The sequence below is a fragment of the Canis lupus genome, chromosome 9, assembly GCF_011100685.1.
Source record: "Canis lupus familiaris isolate Mischka breed German Shepherd chromosome 9, alternate assembly UU_Cfam_GSD_1.0, whole genome shotgun sequence".
In the NCBI taxonomy this organism is placed as follows: Eukaryota; Metazoa; Chordata; class Mammalia; order Carnivora; family Canidae; genus Canis; species Canis lupus.
In genome coordinates, this window is record NC_049230.1 from 36,382,376 (window position 1) to 36,396,713 (window position 14,338).

The window sequence follows — 14,338 nt, forward strand, 5'->3', positions numbered from 1 at the left end:
TCTCTCTATGCCTCAATTTTCCTCACTTATAAAATGGGAATGCTGGTAGCAGCAACTTCAGACACTAATAAGCACATCAAGTATTTAGAGAAGGCACCTGGTATATGCACCCTAAGTTAGGTATCATTATTCTTTTAAAAGTTTCTTTTTTTTTTTTTTTTTTAAAGATTTTATTTATTTATTCATGATAGTCACAGAGAGAGAGAGAGAGAGGCTCAGAGACACAGGCAGAGGGAGAAGCAGGCTCCGTGCACCGGGAGCCCGACGTGGGATTCGATCCCGGGTCTCCAGGATCGCGCCCTGGGCCAAAGGCAGGCGCCAAACCGCTGCGCCACCCAGGGATCCCTCATTATTCTTTTAAAAACAGCTCTTCTTTGAGACGCCTGGGTGGTTCAGTGGTTGAGCATCTGCCTTTGGCTCAGGGCATGATCCCAGAGTCCTAGGATCGAGTCCTGCATTGGGCTCCTTGCATGAAGGCTGCTTTTCCTCCCCCTCTCTGTCTCTCATGAATAAATAAATATAATCTTTAAAAACAAAACAAAACAAAACAAAACAAAAAAACCAAAACAGCTCTTCTTTAATTAGGCAATGGTATATCAAAGCCTAAAAACCACACATGCCTCTTAAGCCTGCAATTCTTTTAGAAGGGCCATAAGAATATTACCTTCTTATTCACCATATATTAAGCTATTTGTAATTGCAAAAAACATTGAAAACAACTGATATGTCCAAATGGTGGACAATTTATAGTATATCCTCACAACAGAATAAAGCAGGATAAAAAAAAAAAGTATAACTTCAAATAGTTAAAAAAATATATCTTCAGGAGGGACACCTGGGTGATTCAGCCCTTGAGTGTCTGCCTTTAGCTCAGGGCGTGATCCTGGAGTCCAGGGATCGAGTTCTGCATTGGGCTCCCTATAGGGAGCCTCCTTCTCCCTTTGCCTATGTCTCTGCCTCTGTGTCTCTCATGAATAAATAAGTAAAATCTTTAAAAATATATATTTATATCTTTAGGAAAATATAGGATTTTTAAAAAATCTTAACTCTAGATAGTGTAATTATGGGTAACTTTAATTTTTTTTTTTTTGCTTATATTTTTTACATTGCTTACAGTGAATGTGACCTTGAATAAGTCACATAACCTCTCTGAGTTTTATCTCCAAAATGGGGATATAGTAGCACTGTACATGTAACACTATAACTTGCTCGAGGACTAAACAAAACTATACATGTAAAATGCTTAGAATACCTACTACTTACGTAGGGCTCAACACAGTGCAGCTGCTGGTATGGTGATGATGGATGTTACTGCTTTTTTAATAAGAAAAAAAAAAGCTGAAAACAAACCAAAAAAAGGCCCAGAGCAGACAATTGTCCTGCCTGCTTCTCTCTAGTCTCAAGCTCATCGCATAAGATAAAAGTCTGGAAAATGATCAAGCAGTTTTGTCCACCAGGGCTCCCTTGAGGCTGGCTGGCTTTCCACTTGGTGATCCTAATAAGTCTCAGGCACTTACCTGCCTAGAACTCCACTAGATTGTGAGCTCCTGAAGAGCAAGTATCATTTTTTTTAAAAGATTTTTATTTATTTATTTTGAGAGCAAGAGCGAGACAAAGACTGCATGAACGAGGTGGGGAGGGGAGGCAGAGGCAGAAGAAGAGGGAGAAGCAGGGAGCCCAATGTGGGGTTCGATTCCAGGCCCTTGGGATCATGACCTGAGCAGAAGGTAGATGCTTAAACAACTGAACCACCCAGGCACCCCATCTTGAACATCTGCCTCAGCCCAGTGCATGGCAACATTTTGTAAATAAAAATTCAGTAAATACCTATCTACTAGCATTCTCTTTGGATGGAGAGCTGCATGTAAAGGATGATACAAATAGGGGATGGGTGATTTGGAATCCCACAGGCCTGAGGCCACAGTAGCCTTTTTAGATAGACACCTGGAGTAAGGGTAGGTTTTATGTCTCAACCCTTCACTATGCGCTTCATGATCCATTCATCAGATTTCTATATTTCAACATAGGCATCTTCACCCATATTTTTTGCACAGGCTGACCTCTTTGCTTGGACTGCTTACTTCCCTTCTTCACCTGGCTAATTCCTACATATTCTTTAAGGTTCATCTTCAAAGAACACCTCCTCTTGGAAGCCCTAAGCTTCCACTGTACTTCAACAGTTCAGGCTGGGACATCTCTCTGGACTCACTCACTGGTTCAGGCTTGTGAAGTCATCAAAGAGCCCTAAGGATTCCCCTACCCATCCCATCTTATCAATCTCATCATACTCATCCCAGGAAAAAGAGCTAAAGACCACAATAGGAAAGATTCAAATTAGGGATCAGGAAAAGCTTCTCAATGACAGGTAAAAGGCACTGGAGTGACTACATGAAGAGAGAAAAGACCTTTAAGGGATCCTTCCCTTCCTTCCAGGTCAGGGTAAGTGGAATCTTCTTCAGCCAAGTGACAGATGGGAAAGTGCCTTAGATGCTTCAGGGCCTAGGTTACCTAAGGGTGACGTTTTACCTGCTGGAGCATCCTGCTTCAATGTGGTCAGCCAGGGTTCTGGGTCACAGGCACAAGCAGTGCTATCCACCCCGTCATGGGAGCACAGGCAGGAACATGGGTCCAGCAAAAGGCTCGGTTCTGGAGGAATGTGAATGAGTCACCTCAGAGCATATGACATGAGAGAGAAGGTAAGAGCCAAACAGGTGAGGGCTTCTTCAGGGTGACTCACTCCTGCTCCTCCCGCCAAGCAAGAGGAACCAAAATGAGAATCAGGGCGAGCCTGAGGAGAGAGGGAAAGTCGGTCCTACCTCCTGCATTAGGGAAGAGGGGAAAATTTTAGGAGGGCCTCCAGAGGCTCCCCAGGCTCTTCAGAGCCAGTTTTACTATAGGGGTTTGGGGTGGGGCTACATATGTTCTGAGTCAGTGTGCCATGGAGAATGGAAACACTGGGAGACAGAGAAGTCTCTTGCCCTATCCTCTCTACTGGACAGAAATATTCTATTTTTGTATAGCCAGTGATTGATGGAACAGGGAGTCTGGAGTCAATTCTTGACGCTCTCAGAAGGTTGCTGTGTGGGAGCAAAATCATAGCTTATTCACAGGAAAGCCACATCACCTTCCTGGCCCACCTTGATCCCTCATCTTGAAAATGGGTATAGTAAATCTACCTCATGAGGAGTGGTTGTGAAGGTCAATGATGTCAAGGAGTACAAATCTGAATATTCACTCAGAGGAGGAATATTGTTATTACTAATAAGGACTACTAAGGATGGATAATCCACTTGGGGACACTAATCAGAACAGTCCAGTGTCATCTTTAAGAAGGCAAAGATTTCAGAGGAGGAAAATCTGAGAGATGGAGTGTTGTGAGGCTGTACCAGGGCCAATCTCTGAAAAACTGTAAGTGACCCTAAGACTCAGAATTTCCCAGGCCTCACACTTTCCTAGCAAGGAGGGATGAAGATGAAGAGTGTCTGTAATGGATTAACCCTGGTGGAGTCTTGTTTGGGGTTCCGAATATATCTAGCACGTGAAAGAATTCAGGGACAGGGAATTCATACAAACTGGAAAAAGGACAGAGAAGGGCATCAGGAATGTGTTGGCCACATTCACCACAGATACAGACCATATGCTGTCCAAGGGACAGCCATGGAGAGGACACCCGGAGAGTCAAGAAGAACAAAGCTCCCAAAACTGGAAGCTCATTTTAAGAGAGAGGATCAGAGGGGGAGCATAATAGGTTGTGGAGTTAGAAATCAAAGCTCCAACTCCTCCAAGGCAGGTCATAAGCGCTCTCTAAGCCTCATTCTGTTTACTCATTTGCAGAAAGTAATACTAATACCTACACCTCAAAATACTGAGTTAAGGATCAAATGGGCTAGTACCTCTAGAGAACGCTTTGCAAATCTTGGTTATTATGATGATGCGTCTGTTCCCAGCCAGTCAAGTCAGATTAGAGCAGTCTTCTCCAGTTCCCCCAGCTCTCGCTTTCCCCCAGCTTCGCGGTTACCAGCCAGGAATTTCTGGAAAGGGTGTGACCACTGTGGGCAGAAGGGAGACGGTAATGAACAGATGAAACACTAGATCAAGGCAAGAGGCAACCTGATCACTAGCTCCTCCTCCTACCCAGCCTCAGGTTTGTCCTCCGTTCGGAGGGCAGTGGGAGGGCAGACGAGAACAGCTGGGTAAGGGTCCTGGGAACACAGCGGGGCCCGCCCCCAGGTTGCCGGCGGGAACCCGGACTCCCTCTCGGGACGAGGTGCCCGCTGGGACTGGGGCTTGGATGCCGCTCCGGAAGCACCTGGCACGGCGAGGGTATGCCCTTCCCAGGAAGGTGGATGTGACCCCAGCCAAGGGCGCGGCTGCCCTTGACGCCTCCCGGGGCCAGCCGCCCCTTCCCTGGTCCATAGCCGTGCGAGAGGAGGGGCAGGGGACGGGACTCGGCCTCCCAGCTGGGGCCTTTGCCCGACCCCGGGGCGCCTCCTGCAGCAAGGTGGAGAGTGGAGGGTTCTGGGCTAGGGCCAAGCGCTGGGCTACCCCCTGCGGACACGAGACGCTCAAAAAGGAAATGGGAAAGGGGGGGCAAACGGGGCTTTGGAAAAAGGAGAGGAAGATGCCCCGGTTCTTCAGCGCTCCGGCGGCAACCGGCCTCTCTACCCTTTCGGGGTCACCAAGCGCTTCGGACCTGGGCTGGGGGTGGCACTCACCGGTCCCACGGCCCGAGCCGCTGCGCGCGCGGCCCCGCCAGGCCCGACTGAAAAGGCAGGCGGGCGGGCGGGCTGGGAGAGTCGGCGGGAAGAGGAGGGGGCGGGAGCGAGCCGGGAAGGACGGGAAGCCGGCACCGCCGGGGCGCACCGGCCGGCTACCCGCTCCCGCCGAGTGGCCCGGAGCCCCGCGGCTCCTCCCCCGGGGCGGGGCGCGCACGGGGCGCGGGGCGCACGTGGCCCGCTCTGGACGCCGGGTGGGAGTGAGGGGCTCCAGCTGGGACAAAGCACTCGGGGAACCTGGGCTGAGAGGGACGAGGCGCCGGCGTCCCGTGTTCCGGCGCGAGAGGCGCGGGAGCCAAGGCCTCACGGGGCCCCGTCCTTGGGTAGAGGACGCCGTGGTGAACACTGGGCCGGGCCCTCTGATCCCGCCACTCTGAGGGACTCGTCGTGGGCTCGAGAGTGGCGGTGAGGCGTGGGACGCGTCCGCTCCGCTCGGCTCCGCACTGCTCTGACGGACCCGGGCGCGCGGCAGGCCCACCACAGGCAAGAACCGGGAGGGGAGCCCGCGGGGCCGGAGAGCGAGCTCGGGCCCTGGGCGGGGCGCACGCGCGCGCCGAATCCCCGCCCGGAAGCCTCGGCCGCCCCACGTCGGCCGGAAGCGCGGCTCGGGAGGCGGAAGCGGCTTGCTCCCGCGTGGCTCTGCGGCTGCGGTGGGAGCCGCGCTGCCGGGCTCGCGTAGGAGGCCGCCTGCCGGGGCGCCGGGACAGCGAAGGCGCGTGAGGTGGAAGGGCCGGCGCGGCCGTGGCGCGTGTCAGTCTGGAAAAGGACTGCGTCGTTTTTAAAGGCCAGTCGATTACGATCGGTTCGTTATCGTGAGGAGTTGTTGCTTGTCCAGACAGGCCGTCAGGCGGGCATGCATTCATTCGTTTGTTCAACGCGGCTGTGGTCTGGCCAACGGACGAGTTCTGTGCGCCACTTTTCAGACATTGAAATATGATAGAGGTGCTTTACATCCTTTTGAAACCACGAACACTGGCGTGTGCGATGCGCCCACGCCTCCCCCGTCCCGCCCCTTCCCGCATGACTAGCATCCATTCTATCCCATCTACACCTAAACCTGAAAGCGTGGCTGTGAATGAGAGAGGAAGCAGCCTGGGGCTCAGGATGTCCCTAGAGGACTAGTATTTTGTACTGGAGGCAATGGCTTCAGAGGGACGTTTCACACAAACCAAGGTCTCCAACTCCAGGGTGCACTTAACTACCATCTCTCTCCCGGTCCCTCTCTGATTTGACTTGAAGTCATCAGTTAAATGTATTCAATTTCCATCACAAAATTTTAATAACATATCCTATGCTTTGTAATAGGAATTTCCATCTGTGAGTCCATTTTCAGGGTTCTTTTTTTTTTTTTTTTAATTTATGATAGGCACACAGTGAGAGAGAGAGGCGGAGACATAGGCAGAGGGAGAAGCAGGCTCCATGCACCGGGAGCCCGACGTGGGATTCGATCCCGGGTCTCCAGGATCGCGCCCTGGGCCCAAGGCAGGCGCCAAACCGCTGCGCCACCCAGGGATCCCCATTTTCAGGGTTTATATCCCAAATTAAGTTTGTCAGTCTGCCTTATACTGAGAATAGCTGCAGCTTTTTAACCGATTTCATACCATTAGCAAGACATTCTTATCCTTTTTTTTTGTTAAGATTTTACTTACTTACCTGAAGAGAGTGAGAGCGAGAGAGAGCATAGATAGGGAGGCAGAAGCCGACTCCCCGTGTCGCAGAGAGCCAGAGGTGGAGCTGGATCCTAGGACACCAAAATCCTGACCTGAACTCAAGACAGACAACTGACCGAGGCACCCAGGCACCCCCTCTCCCCCCGCCCCCCGCCGGTTTTTTAAAGATTTATTTTAGAGAGCCAGAGTGAATGAGCACCAGCAGGAGAGGGTGAGGGAGAATCTCAAGTAGACTGTGCTAAGCATGGAGCCGATCCTCAGGCTTGATCCCTGAGATCAAGACCTGGTCTTGAAACCAAGAATAGGATGCTTAACTGGGTGTACCACCCAGATGCCCTGACATTCTTATCCTGATGTGTTAGGCTTCTTCCCACGATCCTTGGAAGGGGAATCACAAATTCTAATTTCTGCCCTGATTTGAGATCACTAGGGGCTAAAGTTCTGCTGTGAAATCTAGGAATAAGAGTGAAATAGGGTCCCTGGGTGGTGCAGTCGGTTCTAAGTGTCAGACTCTTGGTTTCAGCTCAGGTCATGATCTCAGGGTCTTGAAATCAAGCTTTGTGTTGGGCTCTCTGAGTTCAGTGAGGAGTCTGTTAAGTTTCTCCCTTCTCCCTGTATCCCTCCCCAAACATGCTCTCTCTCAAGTAAACTCTTTTTAAAAAAGTAAAATCAGGTCACATACATATATATGTCTATTCCAAAAGAACATTGATTTTCCAATGCATCCTTTTGCTCTTATTTTCACAGGAAGAAAAAATGTCTCAAAAGCAGATGAAGGAAGCTTTTGTCAGTAACCACAATGGAACCAGTGTGCTAGAAGTTACCCAAGGCCTGTGCTTACCTGCATTCTGTATCCTGTGCAGAGGGCTCCTGATCATTCTCTCACAGTACTTGTGTTCTTCACATACTTGGAGAACTAGGCTATTCATTGACTTTGTTTTCTTAATAGTTCCCCTGGTGGCAACTTTGACCATTTTGTCTTCTTTTGTCCTCCTTGAGCACCTTGCTGTAATTATCCTTGGGGCAGGGCTATTCTATCAAATATACTGCAGAAGAACTTACTATGCCAGAATACCTGTCCAGAAAATACTTGAAAAATTCTTGAAAATCAGTCTAGAATCAGAATATGTTCCAGCCATCTCTTGTTTCCGTGTAATTAACAGTGCATTTACTGCTGTTGCCATTTTGGCTGTAGACTTCCCACTTTTTCCCAGAAGATTTGCCAAAACTGAGCTCTATGGGACAGGAGCAATGGATTTTGGAGTAGGAGGTTTTATTTTTGGGACTGCAATGGTTTGTCCAGAGGTTAGGAGAAAATATGCAGAAGAAGGGTCCAGATTTTATTATCTTACAAAGTCATTGTACTCTGTTTGGCCATTAGTCTTCCTAGGAATAGGACGATTAGTCATTATAAAATCCATAGGCTATCAGGAACATTTAACGGAGTATGGAGTTCACTGGAACTTTTTCTTTACCTTAATGGTTGTGAAACTTATAACATCATTGCTATTGATTATTTTTCCTCTAAATAAATCCTGGATTGTGGCCATCAGCATTATTGTGTTATACCAACTAGCCCTGGACTTTACCCCATTGAAAAGGTTAATTTTGTATGGCACTGATGGTAGTGGCACAAGGATTGGTTTACTAAATGCCAACCGAGAAGGAATAATTTCTACTTTGGGGTATGTGGCAATTCATATGGCTGGTGTGCAAACAGGGTCATATATGTTTAAAAAAAGATCACATGTCAAAGACTGGATAAAAGTAACATACTGTATTCTGCTGACAGCAATTAGCCTCTTCATATCTCTTTACATAGTTCAGGTAAATGTAGAAGTTGTATCTCGGAGAATGGCCAATTTAGCCTTTTGTATTTGGATAGTTGCTTCCAGCCTGATCCTTCTTAGTAGTTTATTAGTAGGTGATATAATTTTGAGTTTTGCCAAATTTCTAACTAAAGGGGCTATCGTACCCTGTTCTTGGAAACCAGTCCAGCCATCTGCTACCAGTAAAAAGCATTCAGAATCTCTAGTCTCCGAAGCTGAAAGAAAGGAAGCCAGTCTTTGTTTAATCACAGCTATGAACAGAAACCAGTTAGTGTTTTTCTTGCTATCAAATATAACTACTGGTCTCATCAACCTGATGGTAGATACGTTACACAGCAGTACTTTGTGGGCCTTAATTGTGCTCAATCTCTATATGTTTACCAACTGTTTAATTATATTTGTGTTACACTTGCAAGATAAGACTATAAAATTTTGGTGATCAGTATAGGTACAAAGTACTTGTGTTACACAACTATTATCTTAATGAGGAGAAATATTAAATGTGAAGAAAATGGGCTTTTGGCAACCCAGTGTTAACCATACTTTATTATAGAATTGAGTTTCAATCCTCTGTAATAGTAGTGATGCTTACTGTTCCAATGTATCTCAACAGTATGTAAAACAAACCAATAGAGAATAGACAGAGCCTTGTGACTTGTTAGAATATTTATTAAATTCCACTATTTAAAAGAAACTGGAGTCATGACACTGAAAGATTAGATGGTAGAAAGGAGGATTTTTACTTTCCATCTTATATCAGAAACCATTCTGTATTTTTTTATTGTATGACTTTTATAATAAAATTTACATTAAAACATCTCAGTGTGATTGTGAAATTGTCAACACTTTACTGCTCAGTTTTAACCTTTTAAAAAAGCCTAAGAAAGCAAACGTTTACAATTAAATACTTATATACTATTAAGTCAGGAAACAAATGCTGCAAAGAATGGACTGAATTGTACTACGTAGTTTACATGCCTAGTAATTATGAGACAGTAGTTTTACTTTGGGACTAATTTCTTTAGCCAACACTGCTCTAGGGATGATAAGCAGGTTTTCTGATATCTTGGAACTTGTAATCCAGTGGGGAAACAGACATTGAACAACTATTATAAACTGTTAAGTCATGAAGTATAGGTTACCAAGAGTGTCATGAAGAACTGATCTAGTAGAGTCAAAGTTTTACTCACAAATGGTATTTTTTTTAAAAATTTATTTTTAAGCAATCTCTACTGCAACATGGGGCTTGAACTCACAACCCCAAGACCAAGTCACGTGCTTAGGCACCTGACCTGGGTAGTTCAGTGGTTGAGCGTCTGCCTTCAGCTCAGGTCGTGATCCTAGGACTCCTGCGGGGGAGCCTGCTTCTCCCTCTGCCTATGTCTGCCTGTGTTTCTCATGAATAAATAAAATCTTAAAAAAGTTACATGCCCTGCAGACTGAGCCAGCCTAGGTAGTCTCCATACCCAGGATGGGGGTTGGGGAGGAAGGTGGGGCTCAAACTCAGACTGTTGAGATCAAGACCTGAACTGAGGTCAAGAGACTGTCACTCAACCGACTTTGCCACCCAGGCACACACTCCCAAATGGTATTTCTCTGAGCTAGAGCTGATGGATGGGATGAGGAGTTAAAATGTGGTAAGGGAAGGGGTAAACAGCATTCTAGGTAGAATGAATCCTCTGGGAGGCAAGGCAAAAGTCCTGAGTTGGGAAAATAGCACATCCTGGAAATCAAGGCTGGAGCTCAGAAAAAGGGAGAGGGTAGGTAATAAGCTAGAGAAGCAGGCAGGGGCCATATCAGACATACCTCATCTCATCTACCATGTTAAAGGGAAAGAGAACCAGTGAGAAAGTGAAGTAGTAGGCTGATTTAATACAATGATGGCTATATTAAAGTTCAATATCCTACTGGCAATTTGAGTCCTTTAAAAGTTCTAAGCAGACTTCGAACTGGCTATTCAAAATCTTAAGATTTAAAAAACAAAACCCTTAGTTTCTGATTATGTTTCCTGTATATTGTTTAAAGTGGGCAAAAAAAGGGTGCCTGGGTGGTTTAGTACGTTAAGCATCCAACTCTTGATTTGGGCTCAGATCTTGATCTCAGGGTCATATAAGTTTGGGCTGGCATTGGGCTTCATGCTGGACGTAGTGCCTACTCAACTAAAATTTTTAGTTGTGTTTCATTTTCAAGCAAAAATCTTTGCAGAAATAGTCAAGGGTCAGAATGCCCAAGTTAATTTTATATTTGGTAAGGACTCAATCATTTGTGTAGTGTAGGTAGAGCCTCCTCTAACATTAAATTTTGGATTTGCTAAAAAAAAAAAAAAAAAAATTGGATTTGCTATTTTAATAAGTTGCCTCTAAATTAGTTAAAATTTATTTTATTCCCTACTTTGTTAAACATAGGCACATTATTACACTAATTAGTTTACTTCAATCTGTTACACTGATGTTGGCTAATTTAGTAGTTACGTAGCATTTTTGCCAACTATAATCAATGATATTTGGAGTTACTCTATTATTGAAAGGAATTTTTTCCCTGAATAAATCAGCATGTTGAGCAGTTACACAGCTATAAAAACAAAAATCAAATTCTATTTTCAATTAAAAAAAATTTTGAAATTTAACCAGTAAGATTACAGCATGTAAATTAAGCATGAGTAGGAAAGGTGATGGGTTTTCTTGCTATGTCATAGTCTAATACCCCACAACTTATCTAATTAAAGCATTCAGAGGGCCAATAGGACTGTAAACATATTGTTCTCTCATTTTTAAAAAAGTAAATTATTTGATGACTGAAAGAACATGTTGTCTAACTGGCTGCTGCTTGTTGGTAACTGCTCCATCTTTACTAGGTCTTAAATATCTCTCAGCAAGTTTATGTGTCACAATTATGGATACTAAATCATAACTTAAAAGAACAAAGCGTACTCTGTGTTTTTTCCATCTCCAATTATGAAAGTCATTTAAGAGAAAGCTAATGAAATAGCATTCATTAAGCACAGAAGAATTAGTAAAGACCATTCTGACTTGGTTCTAGTTTACAGGACAAAAGAGATCATTCAACACAGATTTACTGAGCTCCAATGTACCAGGTATAGGTGCTAGAGAAACAATAGAAAATAAAGTCCCTGCCTTCAAGGGGCTTACATTTTAACTTGTGGACATTATTTTCCCTTAAATTTTTTTTTCCCTCTGAAAAAAATTTAAATGGTGAAAGTATGTCTTTTTTTTTTTTTTTTTTTTTCCAGTATGTCCCTATTTTTAACAGACAAAAAAACTTCCCATTATCAGCTCATGAAAAAGAAAACCAAACTCACAGAATCTCAGGTTTGGATCACCATGGTAATTTAATTTAATGAACATTCTGCTACTGATTTTACTACCACACTAAACAACATGGTTATTATAGTGAAAACAAAAAGTATTCTAATTGGATAATTTTCTTTTCAACTATTTTTTTTTTTTAAGATTTTAAGCAATCTCTACACCCAAAGTGGGACTCAAACTCACTGTCCTGAGATCAAGAGTTACATGCTACACTAACTGAACCAACCAGGCATCTCTCAACTATCAATTTTTGAGGACAGAGAACTGAGGGGGAAAGAGAAGGGAAAAATATAATCTGGTCTGTGACTATTGATGACCTTCAGGAAGTGACTCATTCCTATGACTTTAATTTTACACAATTTAAACTGTTTATATCTACAATATGTATCGATAACTTGTGTTTAGAAGATGACATCTTATTTTTGAGCATTGATATCCAATATGATGTATAAATCGTACAAAATCTTATTTTGCTTCCTAAGAGTTTATATATAGTCTATGAATATAGAAAACAACACAAGGAATAAATCAGTACTCTTCATTTCTTTTAAACCTAGGTTGCGGGATCCCTGGGTGGTGCAGCGGTTTAGCGCCTGCCTTTGGCCCAGGGCGCGATTCTGGAGACCCGGGATCCAATCCCACGTTGGGCTCCCGGTGCATGGAGCCTGCTTCTCCTTCTGCCTGTGTCTCTGCCTCTCTCTCTCTCTCTCTCTCTCTCTGTGACTATCATAAATAAATTAAAAAAAAAAAAAAACTTTAAATAAACCTAAGTTGCTTGGAAAATAATCCTATCTCATTTGTGCTGGAGTTTTGTGGCTGGGTCTCACAAACTGGGAACATAACAAGAAAAAGAACAGCATTTTGTTGATAATTATCTCTCCATCACTCCAATTGTTACCAGGTATCAGCAGAAGGTCTTCCGTGGTTGGTTGCTTTCTCCTGGTCTCTCAAATCCTTCAACCTTGCCTTTCACAATGCCTACATTAAAATTAAAAAATAGACAATAGGTAAGCAATAACTCATTTTGTCAATTAGCTTTAACCTCTCTAAATGCAGATACTTAGTTATGAAATATTTGCTGTAGCAGTATTGGTTTTGGCAGAAGCTAGACCAATAGTGACCATGAGTGCTTGACGTAGCTACAATTTCTAAAAATTGTTTTCTAGTGAAATAATTTTCTAAGCATTCCTCCTCAAATATTTATTTTATTATATTTGGAGCACCCAGACTTACCTCCCTAACAACTTATCTTGCAAATTATCCACCTTTTTACTGAGTATCAAATGTATGTGAAACATTGTCCAAAGATACTAAGCAGCAAGTTCAGGAAACCTAAAGGACAAATCCAGGGGTGCCTAGCTGGCTCAGTTGGTAGAGTATACAACTCTTGATCCCAGGGTTGTGAGTTTGAGCCCCACGTAGAGTGTAGAGATTATGTAATAAAAGACAAATCCAAATCAGGGAATGTAACTTCAGATGGAAAGAGACTGTTGTAGTACCATTCTGTTTTACATCTGGGTTTTAACGCCCTTTCTAACTTAAGATTTAAATCCCCAGGTGAATACTCTGTTCTTTGCTAGTACCCAGTGTGTACTCAATAACCAAAGTCATTAAAATTAGCACCTTTAGGTTGAGCTTGTCTTTTTCAACGTCCTTTACCAACCACAATCCAAAAGAAGTTTAAACTTAAAATAGGTACATTCATTAATATAGTCTTTATAAGAGCACCTTTAGGTCTTAAAAACCACAGTATTCTTTTTTCCTTAGAGGAGTGTTTATACATAAAACACAAGATTCTCTCAAAAGTCCAAAGTCTGGCTCTGTAGTCTAACCTGTCAGAAGCTGCATGCTCATCCTATATGCCTATTGGATCTAAGCTAACGATCCCATTGTTCTGCTCTCCTAACATGGCCAAAAGACAGAAATAATAAATACTGGATAATCACACCTTTGGGACTGAACAATGGTTCTTCCAGTTTATTATGTCACCTAACCTAACAGTGACAACACAATGTCATAAGTCAACATGTGGCTAAAGATGCACTATGGGGTTTTTTTGTTGTTCTGAGTCTCTAAGGTTTCTGGTGATGACCAAAATACTTTTTTAAAAGACCGGTATCATTGCTTTAGCCTATTCTACCAGGAAATACTGTCATCAGGATTAGTTTTAGAAGCAGCAGATGGACTTGTCCTTACAACCGTCAAGACTTTCATAGGCAAAATACTTCCCAACAACGGTTTCGGCTTTCCAGCAGCCCTCCAAAGCCTTCAAGGTAGGAAGTGAGTACACGGTGGCACGCAGGGTATAGGTACCTTGCCTTCACAGAGGAAAGGGAAGGGCCTTTGGCCCGTACCAGTACTTTGCCCAGGGGAACCCGTGTCCTGAGTCTCTAAGTTAATATTAACCCGGCCCAAGACGTTTCTCTGGCCAGGGCGTTCACGAGCCTCTCCCCACGTCGTCTTCTATCTGCCTCTACAGTAGCAACTACAACGCACAACTGTCAGCACATCAGTAGCTCCCCCGGGCGGGATCTTGACGCAGTCTCTGTCGGGGAAGCGGTGATGCGGCGGGCTCCCGGTCAGTCGGGGTGTTCAGGGAAAGCGGCGTCAAGTTCCTGGAAACCAAGCCCCGAGTTTCTCGCTCACCCTCCAGACGCTCGTCTCCCCTTCCCTCACTCCCGCTTTTCCGCTCCCACTGACTTGGAAAGCCTCACCTCCCCCCCCCCCCCCCCCCC

General features: G+C 44.4%; 2 protein-coding genes across 21 annotated transcripts in view; one reads left to right on the forward strand and one right to left on the reverse strand.

Annotated features, from left to right (window-relative positions):
- The window catches only part of PIGW (phosphatidylinositol glycan anchor biosynthesis class W), a 46,605-nt gene extending 37,512 nt beyond the window's left edge, over positions 1-9,093 (forward strand). The window contains exons 1-2 of one of the 7 annotated variants that reach the window (XM_038548023.1): positions 4,201-4,323; positions 7,193-9,093. In XM_038548023.1, coding sequence (XP_038403951.1) covers positions 7,202-8,713 — 1,512 coding nt within the window. In that variant the 5' untranslated portion in view covers positions 4,201-4,323; positions 7,193-7,201 and the 3' untranslated portion in view covers positions 8,714-9,093. The other 6 variants (XM_038548019.1, XM_038548021.1, XM_038548020.1 and 3 more) reach the window with 6 other exon arrangements.
- Positions 1-14,338, reverse strand: part of MYO19 (myosin XIX) — a 46,709-nt gene that overhangs the window by 32,024 nt on the left and 347 nt on the right. For 6 of the 14 annotated variants that reach the window (XM_038548001.1, XM_038548007.1, XM_038548009.1 and 3 more), the window contains 3 exons: positions 12,502-12,581; positions 3,894-4,049; positions 2,527-2,646 (listed from right to left, as the gene is read on the reverse strand). In XM_038548001.1, coding sequence (XP_038403929.1) covers positions 2,527-2,538 — 12 coding nt within the window. In that variant the 5' untranslated portion in view covers positions 2,539-2,646; positions 3,894-4,049; positions 12,502-12,581. Of the gene's footprint in view, positions 1-2,526; positions 2,647-3,893; positions 4,050-4,134; positions 4,273-4,715; positions 4,867-12,501; positions 13,430-13,799; positions 14,219-14,338 lie in introns of those variants that run through there. The other 8 variants (XM_038548000.1, XM_038547999.1, XM_038547998.1 and 5 more) reach the window with 8 other exon arrangements.